The sequence below is a fragment of the Centropristis striata genome, chromosome 10, assembly GCF_030273125.1.
Source record: "Centropristis striata isolate RG_2023a ecotype Rhode Island chromosome 10, C.striata_1.0, whole genome shotgun sequence".
NCBI lineage: Eukaryota > Metazoa > Chordata > Actinopteri > Perciformes > Serranidae > Centropristis > Centropristis striata.
In genome coordinates, this window is record NC_081526.1 from 8,578,648 (window position 1) to 8,597,097 (window position 18,450).

An 18,450-nucleotide genomic window follows, 5' to 3' on the forward strand; every position below is an offset into this window, starting at 1 on the left:
TTAAAGCAATTTGTTACTTTTTAGGAAATTAATTGGAGTTGCATTGGCGACCTTGTAGAATACCTACACAGCAATTCAATGCAAACGTGGAGTTGTAAATAAACTGTACGTCAGGGTGAACAGGTTGACTTCGTCTGTGCCCTCAAGGTGCCTTATTTTTTCTGTGACTTGTACTCGACAGTGTAAAGACAGTCTTTGTGAGGTAGACTGCTCAGATTCAAGGGCAAGTTTTTTTTTTCTTTCCTCCTTTTTCTTTTTTTGTTAATTTTTTTGTTGTTGCTTTAACTTTTTTTTATTTTTAATCCACAAATGCATGACATTCAAAATGACAGGACATAAGTACTACATGTACAATATGTAGCAATGAGGTAGAAATGGTTATAAAGAATACCAGACTATAAAACCACATAAGGATGGAATCAAAAGCAGTTGTCAACAAAATGTAAATACGGAAATACTGACAGATTTTTTTTTTGAAAAACAGAAAAAGTGGCTGAGTTGGCATCACTGTGAGACTCAATGTGCTTATCATAGGTTGGTTGTGACTGTTGGCCCTTTCACCACATCATCCTCAATAGAACAAATGACTATATTAATGATAACATCTATAGCTTGTGAAATATACACCCTATCTGAATAACTATCATTGTTTTCCTCATATCAGATCTTGCTGCAAATTAAAAACATACAAATATAACATCTTATCCATGTGCCTTGTGTTACACTGTGCTCTATTGCACTGTTAGGGAGACAAAAAAAGCAAATGCGTGACAAGATCTGTTGTTGCCGGAGTGGATACAAGTACTGCTTGGTTCTGAGTGGAACATTTCCCCTCTTTAACATGCAGTACATCTCTCTAAGTTCATGAACAGTCGCTCTCTGAAAATCACCAAATCTGCGCTCGTTAATGGCACTTAGAGCTTCTTATCGCCTACTTGTCAAAACCCTTGCAATGAGTATAATTACTTCTTAAAATTAGCAGTCATGGACAAACAATTATATTCCAGTGCTGTGTGTTGCTTCTTTTTTTTTTTTTTTTTTTTTAGAGGTGTAAAAATTAGCCAGTTTCCTTTTGTACTGAGTGACTGTTCATAAACCCAGACAGGATAAAAGTGAAAAGCCACAAATGTTTCATAAGACTTTAAGATATTTGACATTGTGTGATACAATAACTTAACAGTGCCCAGTGAGAGTGCTATAAACTCGCCAGTTTCAATTATCCACAGCTTGCACTGTGGCATTAAGGTCACTGACATGCACAACTTTTTCAAGCAAATCATCATATTCAAAAGAAAGCTGTTTCACTTTGGCTTCAAGGGAGATTTCAACCAATAAACACCTCAAAGTGCAGGAACAATTGGCACAATATCCAAGGGTTTTTAAAAATGAATTTTCCATTAATGTTGAGCTAATTTCCTGGGTAATTACGCGTTTTTAATTTTTGAAACTTTGCTGGACGCCTTTACCAGAAACGCTGTGTTCACACCAAACAAAAAGCACATTTTCACCTTGTTTTGCTCACTTAAAGACGCACCAGGGTAGATACAAAAGTTTCTTTCTGTCATTTCTTTTAGTCAACAATGGCAGAAATAACCACTCTTTGTACCTGTTGTGGAACCATAAAAAAAAAAACAAATGCTGTCCTGTGTAAGTTCATTAACATTATGGATAACTCCAGAATCTTCATCTGGATGACTGGCACTGATATGAAAAAAATAAACAGATTTTGCTGTTCTATAATTGCAATGCAACAGATTAAAAGGTTGCTGTAAAACCTGCATCACGATGCTGATACATTAAGAGTCTGATTTCCTGCTTTGTCAGGTCTGTCCGCAATACGACAAGCAAACAACTTTTAAAATGCTTGTTTTTTTAATGGAATTTGGATCGATCTGGGCCGTACCATGCAGGAGAGTATTTGTGCTGATTTTTTTAGGTTTTAATGACACAGCACCATGCAAGCTTCTTGCTTAATTTTGTCGGGTGATGCAAATGATGTGACTCCTGCTCCACCAGTTTGCATCTTATAAATAAGTCTTGTGTAACTGCGTCAAAATTGAGCAACGGGTTTGGTGTGAACACACCATTAAGTCTTAAAAAAACCAAATACTTTTGTACAGCACGACTGAAAACAATGAATCCATCCTTAAAGTTATGTTGTAAAGATTGTTCTGTGTACCTTGGGGCTAATCCACCATGTCTAATCTGAGAAAACTATACATATGAACAACTATATATGGTAATTTGTATTCTGAAATGCTGTCTATAAGGTTACATGAAGATAAAAAACTTGTATTATATGTTAAATGTTTTGATCCTGCTTCCAGGTTGATCAAATTATGTGGGATTTACCAATTGTTATAATGACTGGATCTATAAATATATTACACAAATACTGTGAAACTACAACAAGATATTATTGTTGACAAGCTTGCTAGCTTTCTCTGCTGCTACGTAGTTTCTGGATGCTCTGTATGGATCCTGATACAGGCCTGGAAGAGTTAATGATACCAAATCAGGTGGCAGCAATCAAATATGCACAGTCTGATAAAAAAGAACAGGTAAAACATGTGCAACAAATATGTAGGGACCTCTATGAAAAACAAACACAAGGTCCTTCAGTACCTCTGCAGTATTCTACACCTACACCTACAGTGCTGTCTACTTCAGTGGCATTTTTCAATGTGCGAGTGCTTTGCTTTCCTTACTGCTCAGAGGACATAATACATTCAATAACATTTTTTACTTGCCAATTCAGTTGTCAGTTCTGCCAAAAAAAACATTGCATTGAAATGTTCTGGTTCATGGCAGCAAGTAGTGATTAACAGCACTTTAAACACAACAGTTTAAATGTGAAAATTACAACACAGAGTCAAAATAACAGTTTTGTGTACAGTGAGACTAGCCTTCAAGACATGTTCTTAAAAAGGGAATGCCACTCAATTCATGGATGTTACAGTTATGGCCTAAGACAGACAAACCAATTATTATGTAAACGTTATATTAAAATAATAAAATTGGTTTCTAGCTGGAGAATCACTGTGATTCTCCAGTGTGTGCTGTCACGTTGAGATTTTCTTTTTGACATCACAGATTCAGGGGCCAAACAAAGCGATGGCAACAGACCAATACAGACCAATTTGTCCTAAGGCAAAGGCATAGTGTATCCCAAACCTGATATTCAGTGGTATTCCCCTTTAAGTGCATTATGTGGTGAGAAACAAGGTTCTTGGGAGTTATCAAAATGTAAAGCTAATAGATTTTGCACACAACAAAATACCGTTTGGTGTTCTCTCAAAAGGTTTCCTCATCAAACAAGCAGAATAGGTGCTGACATTTTGCTGTCTTCATGTATTTGTCTTTCAGAGATAACTAACAAACTGAGGTAGAAAGGAACTTAGGCTATACATAATCCTTAGGTTTCATTAATGATAAAACAGCAGCAGGATGGAATGAAATAGCTCGGGGCAGCTGTCTTCCTAAACCCCAAGATGTTTGTCTGCACCTTTCGGATTTCTCTCAGCTCTGCATCACCACAAGCTAAAGTAAAAAAAGAAAAAAAGAAAAAAAAAAAGAAATGACTATTTTTGTCTTGTAAATAAATCAGAATTACTCTTATACATTCATTGTAGGAACCTTCTCGTTTCATTTTGAGCTTTTTGAGGTATAGCCTTACATGGTTTGATGATAGGATTTCAAATGCAAGCCGAATGCTCTTGTAGTGTGTAGTGCTTCGACACAAGCTTATGAGGTACTGTACATATCATCATCACTTTCCTGAGTTTTCAAATAGAGAACATCAAAAGAAATAATGGTAGGATTTTACATTTATGTGAAACACTGTGAATTACTACTGAAACAATATTTTAACAGCAATTACATAGTAATTTATTGTTTAGATTGAAGTCACATTGTAAAATATTTGTTTTTTTTCTGTAATTAGTGGAGAGGCTAGTTCAGCAACCAAATTCACCCTAAGTTTGCTAGAAAACAAATCGCATTGCTCCGACAAAAAAACAAACATTGTTATTGTAATTAAAGGATTTACACATACATAAAACCTGTGTAAGGTAATGAAGGCCAACTGAAACGATGCCAATAAATTTAATTTAGCTCAAATTAACCACAACTGTTCACAGAGAGCACGAAACAGACACAGCTGTAGAACACTAATGGAAAAGAGAAAGCAAGTTTTTTGTCTCATTTTAAAGCTTTTTTTTTATATTAGCACATGTCACCAATGAAGATTGTGAGGCAAAAAGAAAAAAGAAAATTAAACAGCACCACCTCAGGCACTTGATAGCAACTAAATCTCAAGATCAGCAGAATAGTATGTATATATATTTATATATATATATGTATATACAAAAACGGGAGCATCTTCTTCCAAGTCAGTTGATTTTTAGTGAGCACATGGCGTCAGCCACATAAAGCATTTGATTCACTTTTACAAATGATGTCCAGACTGCCATGTTCTGTCTAAAGCCTTCAAGGACAATCCCTTCGCTGTATATAGGTTGTTCATGTCACCACTGTTTGTTATTTTTCATGTTGCTGAAGGCCAAACACTTATTTGTATTCAACGACCAGGTTTAAAGTAATTATGTTGGATGAGTGTCTCTCATTGACTACAACCAAACGTTTTATTCCACTCAGTGTACATGTCAAGTTCTTTTTGTGATATGCTGGGCTGGAATTTGCAAAACACATTGTCAAAGTCTTGGTAAGAGACCGGTCTCATCTGAGTGGGGTGGATGCTCGACAGGTCAGTACCAGGAATGCCATGGAGAGGACCGACTACGGCCTCTTGGCACAGCTGAGCCACGTCCAGTCCAGAAAAGCCCTCTGTCCTCTGAACCAGTATCGACATCTCTTTGTCACTGAGACAGTAGTTGTGCTGTGAGAGCAGTTGGCTGATTATCTGGTGTCGTGCTGTCCCATCAGGCAAGGGGATGAGCAGTCGCTTGGCAAAGTACCTCCGTAGGGACTCTGGGATCTCTTCAGGCTTATTGGTGGAGCAGACCACGAGGACGTGGTCCTCAGTGGAGGTCAGGATACTGTCAAGCTGCATGAGGAGCTCAGCCTTGAGGCGATTCACTGGGCTCTCCTCGCTGAGCTGGGCTGACAGCAGCAGGTCCACCTCTCTAATGAACACCACCGCTGGCTGGCGACACCGAGCCACCAGGAAAGAAGCCTGGATGATCTTGTCCCCTTCGCTGAGCCACTTGGTCACCAAAGCTGAGCTGCTGAGTCGCAAGAAAGCGGCCCCCAGTTGGCTGGCCATGGAGTGGGCCAGCATTGTTCTACCAGTTCCCTGAGGTCCAAATAAAAGGAGGCTCCGAGGTAATGTGGCAAGTCCGCTAAACATATCTGGCCTTAAAATGGGCCATAGTATCTCCTCTTTGATGGCTGCTTTGGCCATATCCAGACCCGCGATGTCGCTCCAGTCCACTGGAGGGCCCTGCTGAAGGATTTCTGTGGTCACCAGCTCCACCAGGTTGGAGTCACTGTTCTTCAGTTGTTCCTCTGCAGCATGGATGGACGAGGTAGCCGTACCAATGTCAGGCCCTGTTAGGGAGTGAGAGAGGTGCTGTCTGTGCTCTTCAGTTTGCTCGCTCATGATGGGGGATCCAAACTTGCCGTAGGGCTCGCCAGGTCTGAGATCACCCACAGAGCTTTTGGTTGATCCGTAGGATGGAGGGGTTAGTGCTCTGCCAGAGTGTATAATAAATTTTCTTTGTTGATCAGAAGACATTGGCTGTTTGGTTGGCTTAAACGCTAAAGACGATGCCTCGGCGTTTCTGTCGAAGCCGTTGCCTCTGTTTGAGTCTGAGACACTGTCCGTTATTCTGTACATTGGGCTCTGTGAGGAGCGCTGTTGGTTGTAGGTGAAATTACCATAGCTAGAGTCCATATCTCCATGTCCACTCATGTAGAAAGCTTTTCGTTTTAATGAGTTGGATGTGCTGCCATTCAAAGGTGTTGGTGCAATCGGTGTGTGATTATGGGACTGGTAGGTGTAGCCAGGCAGTGTGGAAGGAGGGATCGGTGTGGGAGCTGCAATACCGGACGGCAGATAAGCTGAAGGAGGGGGTGCTCCCCCAGGGCTATAACCGGGGCCAACAGCAGTCTGAGCAGGGTACCCTGTTGGAGGATAATTGAAGTTGGGAAGGTTTGGAGACCCGGCGTTGTAGCTCGGCACTAAGGTAGGGGGAGGAGGTGGGGGCGGTGGTTGTAAGAGCCCAGCGCTGTGCAAAGGAGAGGGGTGAGGGGAGGGGAGGGCAGGGGTGCTCTGGCCACTGTAGCTAGAATGCAGGTAGGAGCCGTTGTAGCTGGCAGTATATTCCTGAGAGGGGAGGCCCGAGTGGAGAGTAGTGGCTGTGTGGCTCCCACAGTTACTGCTGGAATAGCTGGGCTCAGACAAGCTGCTAGCCACCCCTGGGGAGCTGCCTATGCTAGCCGACACATCTGTAGGGGGTAGGGCAGCTGTCATTCCAGCTTTGCTCACAGATATAACATCTGGAGCACAGTTCATTGGGTAAATCCCCTCCTGCCAGGATTCATTCTCTGACTTACGTCCATTCATGAGTCCAGTGGTGCTATCAGAGTAGGAACACAGCAGGGCTCTCTCATTTGGGCCCTCTAGGATCCCAGAGTACTTCTCTGCATATTTCTTAAGCAGATTGGAGGCAGTCAGTGCAGAGATGTCATCGTTTGCCCACGCATACTGGTATGTGCGCTGTAAGTGCCCCCGGTAGGCCTCTACTTTGTGTGCTGGAGAGCGGGTAGTGGATGAGATGTCAAAGTGTTGCTCAGCCCATTGTGTGTGCTCTGGGGTCCACTGCATCTTTAGACCTGGATATTACGCATAAGGAGAAATATGTCAAAATAAGCATTAAATCATTGTTCAAAATCCTTCAAAAATGATATAATTATATTTCAAAATATACATAAATCAAATAGTGTAAGTCAGATACTGTAAAAACAACAAAAAATGAAAATAATGCATGAACTGAAGTTTGGGTCAATGTATTCTCATGAACAGGTTTTCTTATGAAAAAGTATGCAATGCCAATTGTGTGATATCTTACAAAATATGACCATTTTTACATGTAACTATCGCTGTTTTAAACACATTGTTAGGGTTGTGAAACAGAACTACTTGATTGGGTCGATCAATTAGTTTGTGTTATTGTGTGACTTTCAAAGTAACATGGCGTCTATAGCAGTATTGCTTCTCCAAACAACAAAAGCACAGAGGGTCGCTAGTGGTTATTGATAACTGTATACATTAAGCAAGTTCATCATCAAGAAACCTTATTTATATTATTTTAATTTTATTTTTCTTCTTATTTTTTCCCCTTTTTCTTATTTTTCAACACTCAATATGGTTCATATGTTTGGTTGGTAGTATTGCCATTGATTTTTTGTTTTTTTGTTATGCTACACTACCATTTTATCTTCTTTGTTGCTGTTGCTATTTTTGCCCAATTGATGCTTGCCACACCTGCTTGTTTGTTTGTTTTAAACTAAATGGAAAAACCAATAAAAAATTGATCACAAAAAAAGAAACCTTAACCAGCGAGGAAGAACTCTTCAAAGGGGCTGGAGAAAAGTAACATTTCGATGCCTCAACAAATGTACTTTTAAACTGTGAATGTTTGTAAAAACCTTCAAAAAAATCTAAATTAATCGACCTGCTCTTTAAGGTTAGGCACCAAAAATACTTGATTTAATTTCATATTACATCGCTGCTATGTAACTGGATAAAATATAATTGGATAGCCACCAATCCCAGTGCATTACTTATCTTAGGATACCAATGAACTATTTCTGAGAATTGCCATTTAGGTTTAAAAACAGTAGAAAAATGCAAAGAATCAAGCATGATGCTATTCTGACACAATTAGGAAAAATTTAGTTGTATTCCAAAAGCCTGTTTGAAGTTCACCTCACACCGAATGTCCAAATCTCTCCCACATGACAGAGAGGCAACGCTAAAGGAACACACATCACGGTCAGTATGAGGATATGGGACCAAACACCTGGTTAGCGTGGTATAATCCACCCAACGCAGAGCAGAATGACACAGACATTGCAGGTCAGTCTATAATCCAACTCTCATCTGAGGCATTCTGAGACAGTTTCAAATCTGCTTGGTGGAGAGCAGCAAAGCAATCTTCCTTGGCAGCGCTCTGTTGCTTTCATCACACAAACCCCTCAGCCCAGCATGAATTACATCCACATCCAGTCTGCCTACTGCTTCCTAGTCCACAGAGTGAGGGAGGGAGAAAAAAAACCATGCTTCACTTGTCTTTTTCTCTGCAGCATCTCTCAGCCTCTCTCTACACGGCCTTGAGGGGTTTGAATGACATAAATAATCGAGTTAAATCCTAAAGTCAATCTGCAAATAAAAGTTTCTACACATGCTGTCATCTTTTTACTCGGCCCGGGATTATCAGAGGATGTACTATAGCCCCAAAGAATGTAGACTATTAGAGAGGTTACAGCTCAAAACAATCAGAGATAGTGTACAGAGCTTTACAAATCTCACATCAATGATAATCCCACCAAAAGCTACAAGAAGATATGAGAGGAGACACATTTAACCAAACTTCCCCTGCATGTTACAATGGTCCATGCCTTTTCTATTCAGGCGCTACAGTGCTATACTTTATACTTCAGTAGGTTAAGTCCATATCACAGGATTTGGGTAACAAACAGCCACTGTCCAGAGGCAGATTACAAACGAAGTGTTTGTCCGCAAATTCCCTTCTGACTCCCTCCCAGCTACTTGCCCACCCGCCACACTAGACACCAGGAGCTAATTAGCAGGATGATGCTGCACTAATTGTGTTAATTTACAAGGTTTTAGTCAAAGAGATCCATGCTATGGCTCACATGGTTGTCAGCCATCCAAGATAATGATTAAGGGAAAAAAAGCCAGAGCCACAAAGCCTGGACAGACAAATATGGTAGCCATACTGTGCTGGAACAGAAAGGTTCAGAAATCTACAGCAAATAGAATATCGAAACAAATTGTGTTATCACAAGGGACGGTGACAGACTTGTCTACAATTACAAAAAATAACAAGATGTGTTTCATGTGAATCAAAGCATTTTTTTTTTTGAAATGTGTATAAAGTGAGATGTATGAATGACACCCTTGAGAACAGCAGAAGTCTCACTGCGCTGCTTTAGCCCCATATGCATGTACATCCACTGAAGTATTAGTCACACACTACATATAGGTCAGCTGTTATGTTGCAATTAAAGGTGTGTGTAGCACAAAAGTAAGACTTTTTAAGTGGATTCCCCCCCACACCATCACAGCCTGTCCCTGGCTATTGCATTAAAATACCTTTTAAACAAACGGTTGAATTTAACAGGTTTTTTTTCCCACATTATTGCTGAGAAAAATGTTCCCTTCAAAACAAACAAAACAGCATTTGGACAAGAGCAACTAGCGCTGCGTCGTCTGCCAAAAAAATCTCAGAAATTCACAGCATTTAGTGCAGAGCAAGTATCTGGATAATGGTTTTTGTAAAATCATTCAGCAGAGTTCATTAACACTCAAGGCACATTTTGTCAATAACAAAATTGCACACAGCTCATTGAGTGAGATTCTTCTATTACTGTTAATCCTCTCTGAACAATGTGCCACTTTGGACAATCAAAGGAGCGCCACTCGCAAAGTGTACTTGAGATCTTTGAGCATCAGATATTTTATAAAATGGAAACCATCCAAGATGATTATTATTATAGATACAGCGCGCTGATATAAACATTGCATTGAGATTCCTGTAATATTTTCTTTTCTACAGGCAAAAAGAAGCATTTGCTATTCATAAAGAGCCTAAACAAAGAAATAAAAGGATTTCTGAACCATTAAATAAACAAAAGGAGTTTTAGCATTGCATGCAATAACATAATAAAAGTGTCATCATAATTTGTGTGTGTGTGTATGTGTGTAAAGTGATTCAGTGCACCAACCAGTTTTCTAGGGCATTAAGATTTTAAATAGTTTGGTTCAGACAAAGGTTATGGAGTAGATAGTAAATGCATCCAACACACATAAACACTAACACATAAATAGACACAAATGCACCCACGTGCACACACGAGCAGTGGATTAGCATAATGATCTCGTACTTTGGCATTACGGTAAAACGGTTGTCCTTTATTCCACCTGCCTGGAAATTCAAATACAACATCCACAGGTTCCTTTGTCTTTCTTTGAAATGGTATAATTACAGAGAGCTCCATTAGTGGAATGTTTTCAGATAGCCTCGGGGCTCCAGCTCAAATTCCACTGATCAGGCACCAACAAATACAGCCTTTGTTGGACTATTGTGTTTGTCAATTCATAGATCTGAATAATCCTCCACGGTAAATTTGAAATGATGATAATATTAAAAATGGTGTTTTTGGGTGTGTTGTTTATGCCATTTTTGGAGTGTATTTTTTTATTTATTAGTGCTGCTTAATTAGTAATTAATTTGAGAAACACATATTTGTCTTAAGAGCATAAATCCCCCCCTTTGATCAAAAAGTGACAATTTATGATATTTATCATTTAGATGATCTTACACTCACTGAAGGAAAGACGAGCAGGTGGAGGATAAAACGAATTTGACGCGATGCCATGGCGTTATGCTACGCTATGCTGTTTAATTTCTGGTTCAGTGATCATCGTCTGTGAAACAGAGATGCTGACCTTTTTGGGAACTATTAATCTGGTAGCCTAGGCTGTTTTTAAGCAAACAAGAGTGGGCCTCCACTCTGTCCATCCAATTTCCCAGTGCGTAAATTGGACCGCCGCTTGCACAATTCTCTATTCATTACTGTGCTGCTGAAAGGAAGCACAGAGGTGGCAGAGCGGTTTTCTTTTCCTCTTTCTGTGTGTGTGTGAGTGCATGTGAGACAGAGAGAGAGAGAGAGAGAGAGAGAGGGAGGGAGAGGGAGAGAGCAAAATGCCTTCCAGGAGGATTCCCAAGCATAAAGAGCTGGACTTTCCTTCGTCTTTTTTGGTTTGGGGGAGGGGAAGGTGGGAGGGTTGAGGGAGAGGGGGGAGGGAAGTGAAAACTGTCGTAATTGAAACGTGGCCTAATCAGACTCATTACCATTTTTACCAATTTGCACCACCAAAGATGCTTATTAGGTAACTGTGTTTAATAAGCCGCTCTTTAGAAAACTAACTGTAATGAGCTCTTTAAAGTCAGACTTGAGCGTGATTATGCACTGGAAGTGTTTTGCAGAGCCAAAGCAGACTGGTACATTTAGTCATGTACAATGTCATAATTAAGCTGCACAAACTCTGCACTTCACACCACACAATGGTCCCAGCTGAGGCAGTAGACATGCTGAAAAGTATTTATAATTACTGATCATTACAACCCTGGGATTTTCATCGCCGGACGTAAACATAATTATGGGAGCTTTTGCTTTTATTCTGCACACACAGACCACTCTACTTGACAAGCGTGCAAATATTGCAGACAGACAGTAATTACGTTTATAAATAAAAACAAGCTCATATTCATATTCAAATTCACTGGAGATATTCTAAGTAGGGGTGGGGCAAAACATTCTAATACAATGTGAGATGGTAATCGGTACAGCTACGGAGTCTCATTCATCTCACATATCAAGTTAAGACTATTTAAACTCAATTTAGAGCTCCATGTGGCAGTAATTCCAATCTTTAGACGACAGGGTGCCATTTAACCCCTCATTTAGAAAAGATATGCCTTCCTCAGTCACTGTCTTTTCCAGGGCTACTGCACATACATTTCACAGTCTGACCACCCATGGCAGCAAATTACTACATGTCTCCGCACCATCATCCCTGTGGATTCTATACTAATCCCAATACAAAATGACAAAATGACTGCTCAAGCATTCACTTAGAGTGTGTTTATTGTAGGACAACTTCCTGTGACGGGACCTCTCTTTGTAATTAGAATAATACTCTGATCGTACAGGAAGCAAAGTGAGTCATGCAGCTTGTGACCGAGCTGTTATCGCTTTAATTCAGTAAAGGCAGATCAGCTGTTTAAAGCAGCATTCATAAATGTCTAAAACACCGGAAGCAGTATAGAAGTCATGTCTACCATTGTATCACTGAGACAATGGCACACCTCAAGCAATCTCTTAAGGAGACATAGGACATTAATTTATGATTATAATGGTTGACAGCGAATCAGATTATCTTAGTCTGATAAACTATTAAGATTAAAGATCAAATATTAGATAATATGGTAAGAGAGCTTTTGTTTCCAATTGATCCTTTTATTAGTGTAATTAATCATATAGTCGAAACAATGTTAAATATTTTTCATTTCTTTTAATCACAACCTGCAAGGGTCGCATAATGAGAAAAAAGTATACATTGAACAATGTTACATATTTGATCAAAAGAAGCAGCAACTATATCTGGGGAAAATGTTACCCAACATATTACTTTATTAATTAATTAATTAATTAATTAATTAATTAATTAATTAATTACTTAACTTAAAATAAAGCCTTATGTGGTTTTACAAATATTTTATGTCATTCATTGAATCAACCCCTGCATGTTACCTAATCAGAGTGTTTTTATTATTAATAAATAGTCTTAAATGAATCAGAAATCTTTACGTCAAAAATAATGATACATTGTGTAATTGCTCATGTGGCAGCACAATAGTATTAGTACTACACATAAATCACTGTCATATTGACACAAGAAAGCAGTTCTTTAGATGTGTACCTGACATATGGATAAATCAAACATGCTATTCCTAAAAAACTACTACAACTGCAGTTACTGATGGGAAATGCAGCATTTAAATAAGTTAATGGACATTTTAGTTCAAACTCCTCTCAATATAACTCCTTAATATGATCATATAATGAGTGTGATATTTTTCTTGGTGATTTGTGGCAATATTCTGCACACTCTTTGTCCTGACCAACCAGTATGAAGTATTCATAAGTGGCTTCCCACCCACGTACCAACACATCCTCATACCCAAACAACAGAAGCAGCAACAGACGCATGTTTTGAAATGGTTGCAATGTAGACACGTTTTAAAAACATTGTTTGGGTTAAAATATGTACATCAGTTACCACTTGACTTGCATAAGTTAACTTAAGTACGTTATGTGCCTGACACAAGTTAAGTACATTACGTAGCAGAATCCTGGGTGAAGTCCTACACGACCTTTGTCACTCTTTATACCACCTGCCTCCTCCTTTGTTTGCATCAAAATAACTATGGCCATTTAAGGTTGTCGCCTATCAATAAACATAAATATGGGTCATAATAAGCTTCTTGCACAGATAAACTACACAAATGCCAAAATGAATGTGACCAGGAACTAAATATCAGTGTCAGTGGTGAACAAACTTTTAAATATGTCCATAGATGGTAATTCACAAAAAGAAATAACAATCATTTGTATGTGTATAATGTTAAATATCTGGTAACACCATCATTTATAAATGGTAAACAGATGGTATATTAATGTAAGTTTATAGTTACTTTACCATTAACAAACAATTAAATTGTAATTAATAGTTTATTAATCGTTTTAGTTGCACTCATTATAACATTTTAACACCATATTAAGTATGTTAATGATTTTGAAATTATTCATAAACTTTTAAGAAATTGGTTGAAGCATTTAACGATTAGATATGTATAGCACTTTGTAACTGGTTAATAATTGGTCTATAAACCATCTATAAACATCACTTAGTTGTTATTGTAAAGTCTTACCAAATATCTTACAACAATAACATGCTGTAAAATATATATATTTTAAAGCTTAAGCCAGCTGTGTTGGCTGGTGTCTTTTTAGTATTTAATCCAACTTTTTTTCAGAAAGCAATGAGTCATTTTTTACACTGAGATCATCCCAGTTTATCTGTCACTTTGTGTATATAAACCAGCACTATGCATGCCTGACATGTTGTATTCCTGAGTGGTTAACATAATCATTTAGATAAAACAATTAAAATCAATTGTGTTGACCAGAATTTAAAACACAGTCTGAAGAGTTATCACAACAGCCACTTCTGATCACCATTACTGAGCCGGTTGTCACAATAATTACAATATTGATTTATTGAGCTATTGTTTACATCGGGATGTCACCAACATTTTAGCCAACATGATACCAGAAAAACAGCAAGTTTTTTTCTGCTATTAAGAGACATGGGGGCAGAACCTAAGCGTTTTTTTTCTTCCACAGCACCTCAGCTGCATGAACAGAAAAAAAACTCTACTGAGATACGTTTTGCTGTCATTTCTGCTTCCGTCCATATCACACACACACTATCAAAGATGAATTGCTCTTTAAAAGGATGTAGATTGCATTAATATGCGTTTTAAATTAGTAAATCAGTGCCATAAAAATAAAATTCCATTAATATTGTTAGTTGCAATTGTTTCTTGGACAATATATATTCCAACAAAATGTAATTATCCTGACAGGCATCCAAGTGTTATGCTAAACTGGAACATTAAGCACCTCTAATGCTCTGTTTTTATACATTCAACTAGAAATGTCACCAACCACACTAATTTCTTGATTGCCACAAGAGGAAAATACCTATTTTTTTTCAAATTCAATTGGGTGTTTTGGAGTAGTGAGAAAAAAACACTGAAGCTGTTATTTCAAGAGTAAATGAGCAGTTTTTTTTAAATATATGGAATTGAGAAAGACGGTTTCTAGAGCTGACTGACTAAAACCCATTTGTCAGTTAAACTGTTTAAACAATAAATCCCATTGATAAATCATCAAAATCATGACTTTATTAGCTCACTATCTATCTAATAAACTGTACACCATACTTCTTGGAAGATGATCCGTTGCCACATGGTTTAAAACCTCAGTATATATATATATATATATATATATATATATATATATATATATATTTTAAAATATGACACCTGCGTTATCTGCAGGTAGCTACTCTTGCAGCTTAATTTATGCATATATTGTGTTGGTGTTATGCACAAGATGGTTGTTGTGATGAATAAAGATCAAGAAAGCCGGCAGCTATTACAGTCAGTCAGAAAATTAGTAGAAAAGAAAAAAAAAACTGTACAGAGCAGCACATTATTTTAACAGCAGCTGTAAGAGCTCGTAACAGAATCAAACTGTTTGCTGGCAGAGGGCTGTTGATGATTTGAATAATTCATCTGAAATGTAATGAGAAGATGTAAATGTTCCCACTCAGAAATCATTTCATAATTTAACTGTACAAATGCCCACTTTGGATTTTAAATTAAAGCACGCTGCTTAAAAGAGGTAGTAGTGAGTGTGTACTGTGTAAATGTTTTGGTAAGTGATGATAAAAAAAGATTGTGTGGAGTGAGGACGAGAGAGGAGAAAGTGCTGAAGTTGATGTTGACATGTTCTTTCATTACAGTGAACACTGTAGTTAACTTTAAGTACCAAGTGTGTATTCATCCACAGCTGAAAGTAGTCCCTAACATAATAACTATTTAATGTTGTTTGGGAAATGTTTGGTAAAAAACTGCAGTGCCCAGATGTTGTAGAAAATTCTATAGCCTTTGTAAAAAAAATCGAATATTATATATTTTCGATCTATTTCTTGAAGATGTGCATCTTCAGTAAGAGTGAATGGGCTTGGGGCTGAGTGACATAAACAGTGTATAAAGACATATTGAGTGACAAGACTCAAGCTATTGGCCTTGATCCTTTCATGGGATTTGTACTTTCAATGATATATATATATATATATATATATAGGGATGAAAACAGAAAAATACACACGGTATCATTGAAAGTTCAATGTTACATGTGACCTGTTCTTTCCAATTGTCTTCCAGATTGCACAGCAAAACAATACAGGAAATGTAAACTTTAATACTAGTTCAAAAAAGATACTGACTACCTCTTCTGATACCACGGCAAAAAAGAAAAGAGGCAAACAAAAGAATTATTTTCATGCAGAAAAAATGTGACTGAATACATCCCAAAACACTTGTAATATTGTTAACATTGTTATTTATATGATTAAATGATTTCCCTACATGATTTCCTCATAATGATCGTATTTTGGCATTATTTCTGTGGTTTGTATAGATTTTGTACATTTAATACCAACAAATGTATATTTTAAGAGATTTTTCATTTTGAACATGTGGTGTTGAAAACATATGGAGGTATTGATACTTTTGACAGTCTTGTCTGTCTACATTTCCTCATGTGTAGACCAGCTTCTACAACATAATAATAGTATCATATTGATTTGTTGAACAAATTCATAGAAAGCTTCTTGGTTGTTGTCAGCAATAGCAATATCATAATGTAAACCACTGTTCCTGCCACAAAGACAAACACAGCATTCATGGCAAACTCGACTGATTCTCAGTGAATGTACACCGATGTTGAAATCTTTAAGTTGATATCATAATGCATTCTTTGTTATATACCCCGGTGAGTCTCAAGTCCCATGGGTTTTTGGTCTGAGCTAATGATAAACTCTATTGGCTTGAGGGGAACATGCATTTCTCATTTTTTTTCCTCTGTAATACAGTAAATGGTGAAGTTGAGAGATACTCTGAGCTGTGATTTCTCTGTCTCACTGATGCTAATTAAACCATGACTCTTCAGGCCAAGAAGCCCCTGAGGCTACATCTTCCATTACTACCCTATAAGTACAGCTAAATCCACACACATGCGAAACTAACAGCTCTCCACTCACAAGTAGAACTTGTACACTGAATAAAACTAAGACAATTATAGGAGACAGGCTTCATAGTGTTCTGTAGTGCATAATACTGATGAATACTCAAATGGCTTGTTAGTTAAAAGAACAGTCGTTGAATTAAAGCACTTGGTGAAACTTGTTTAACCAGAGAGCACATGTACAGTAGAGCCAGTGGTTTTTGCAAGCCTCTATGAACTTGGCTACTCTGCCTCTCAAGGGATCACTTACACACTTCAAAAGAGAAGAGAGGCAGATTGTGACCTTGCTACATGAAGGCTCATTGACCAAAAGCTACTCACTAACATCTTCATTCCCCAAAGTCCTGTTACCCCGAGGAAGAGTCCAATCAAAGAGGTTCAGGCCGGTGGGGGGAAAAGATACAAAAACAGGAAAAAATTTGGGAGGATTTTCTGGATTTTTTAGCACGTTTACCACATCTTGACTTCGACTGTGAGGCAGCAGTTTAATGGCACCAGGAAACCAGTCATCTGATTTACAAACCAACAGGCCGAGCCCCATTGGAAATTAACAGATTATCTTGTTCACTGGTCCGATACACAACTGTGATTACACTTCCAACCATTAGACTTTACAGCCATGTTAACCTGGTTAAACCAGGAAGGAAGTCGCATTGTAAAAAAAATCTCATTCTTCACAGTGTGATCTTAAATACAACTCAGGATGAAAAGGTGCATGTTTTTTTTTTCCTTTAACAAACTGTGAGCTTCACAGGCACTGGCATTAATTCTACCTGTCAGAGACACTGCTGCTCTGTTTAAAACCTCTTCTCAGTGAGAGGGGAAATATTATGATCATTTTCAGCTTCATACTTTTATTTTGGGTTTCTATTTCAACATGTTTTTGTTATTCATACCGTCTGGTATGACTATACCTTCATTCCCTACTTGTGACGCACCTGGTTGTGGTTGTAGTTTGCAATTTTGGAGACTAATTTCCAGGTTGTCAAATATTGAGGTTTGTTTTTTTTGTTACGTGCCTGTACACCAAGCCAGAGCGTCAGAATTTGACGACCGGGGAATGAAACTATCAAATTATCTTCACATACTGCACCATTTACGTTGGGAATTCAAACTTAAACTACCTGGCAATGTTTACCAAAAAAAATACTTGGTTAAGGTTAGGAATAGAACTGTGTTTAAGTAAAAAAACAACAACTTTACTTCCGGACGCAGTTTCAATAAAAACGTTCTGAATCTAGTTACATTTGAGAGTTAGAGCATCACATAAAATGTGGCTTATTTACACACACATATAAGTTTATTTAACATAATAACACTGACTTATGAATATGATATAGACATTTCTATACTGTAGTAAAGTTACTGAAGTGCAGTAGTGAAGCCATAAAGGGGAATCTTTACAAGGAAAGAGCTGTCTAAGAGATTGGTTCGCCCACTGGCAAACAATGGCTTCTGAGAGCTGAGGCGGCATGCTCAGTACAGCACCATGCAGCTGAATAAAAACACTCACTTTTAATATTACTTGGCTTTATGTATGTATGTAACAGTCTTTTAATTCTGATATGTTGTTAAATTTTCGCTTCTAGATGCAGTTTCAATGACGGCTTAACAAAATGTTTTGGATTCAGGTACGTTGGAGAATGTGACTTATTTACGTACAGAAATGTATTTAATGATACTGACATTTGGTTTCACAATGGAAACTCTGGTCCCCTGGGTGACAGTCAGGTGTCT

At 38.0% G+C, this 18,450-nt stretch overlaps 1 protein-coding gene across 2 annotated transcripts in view; it reads right to left on the reverse strand.

Moving 5' to 3' along the window:
• Positions 1–1,031: 1,031 nt before the first annotated feature.
• The window catches only part of fign (fidgetin), a 43,865-nt gene continuing 26,446 nt past the window's right edge, over positions 1,032–18,450 (reverse strand). For both annotated transcript variants that reach the window (XM_059342805.1, XM_059342804.1), the window contains one exon: positions 1,032–6,855. In XM_059342805.1, coding sequence (XP_059198788.1) covers positions 4,622–6,847 — 2,226 coding nt within the window. In that variant the 5' untranslated portion in view covers positions 6,848–6,855 and the 3' untranslated portion in view covers positions 1,032–4,621. The remainder of the gene's footprint in view (positions 6,856–18,450) is intronic.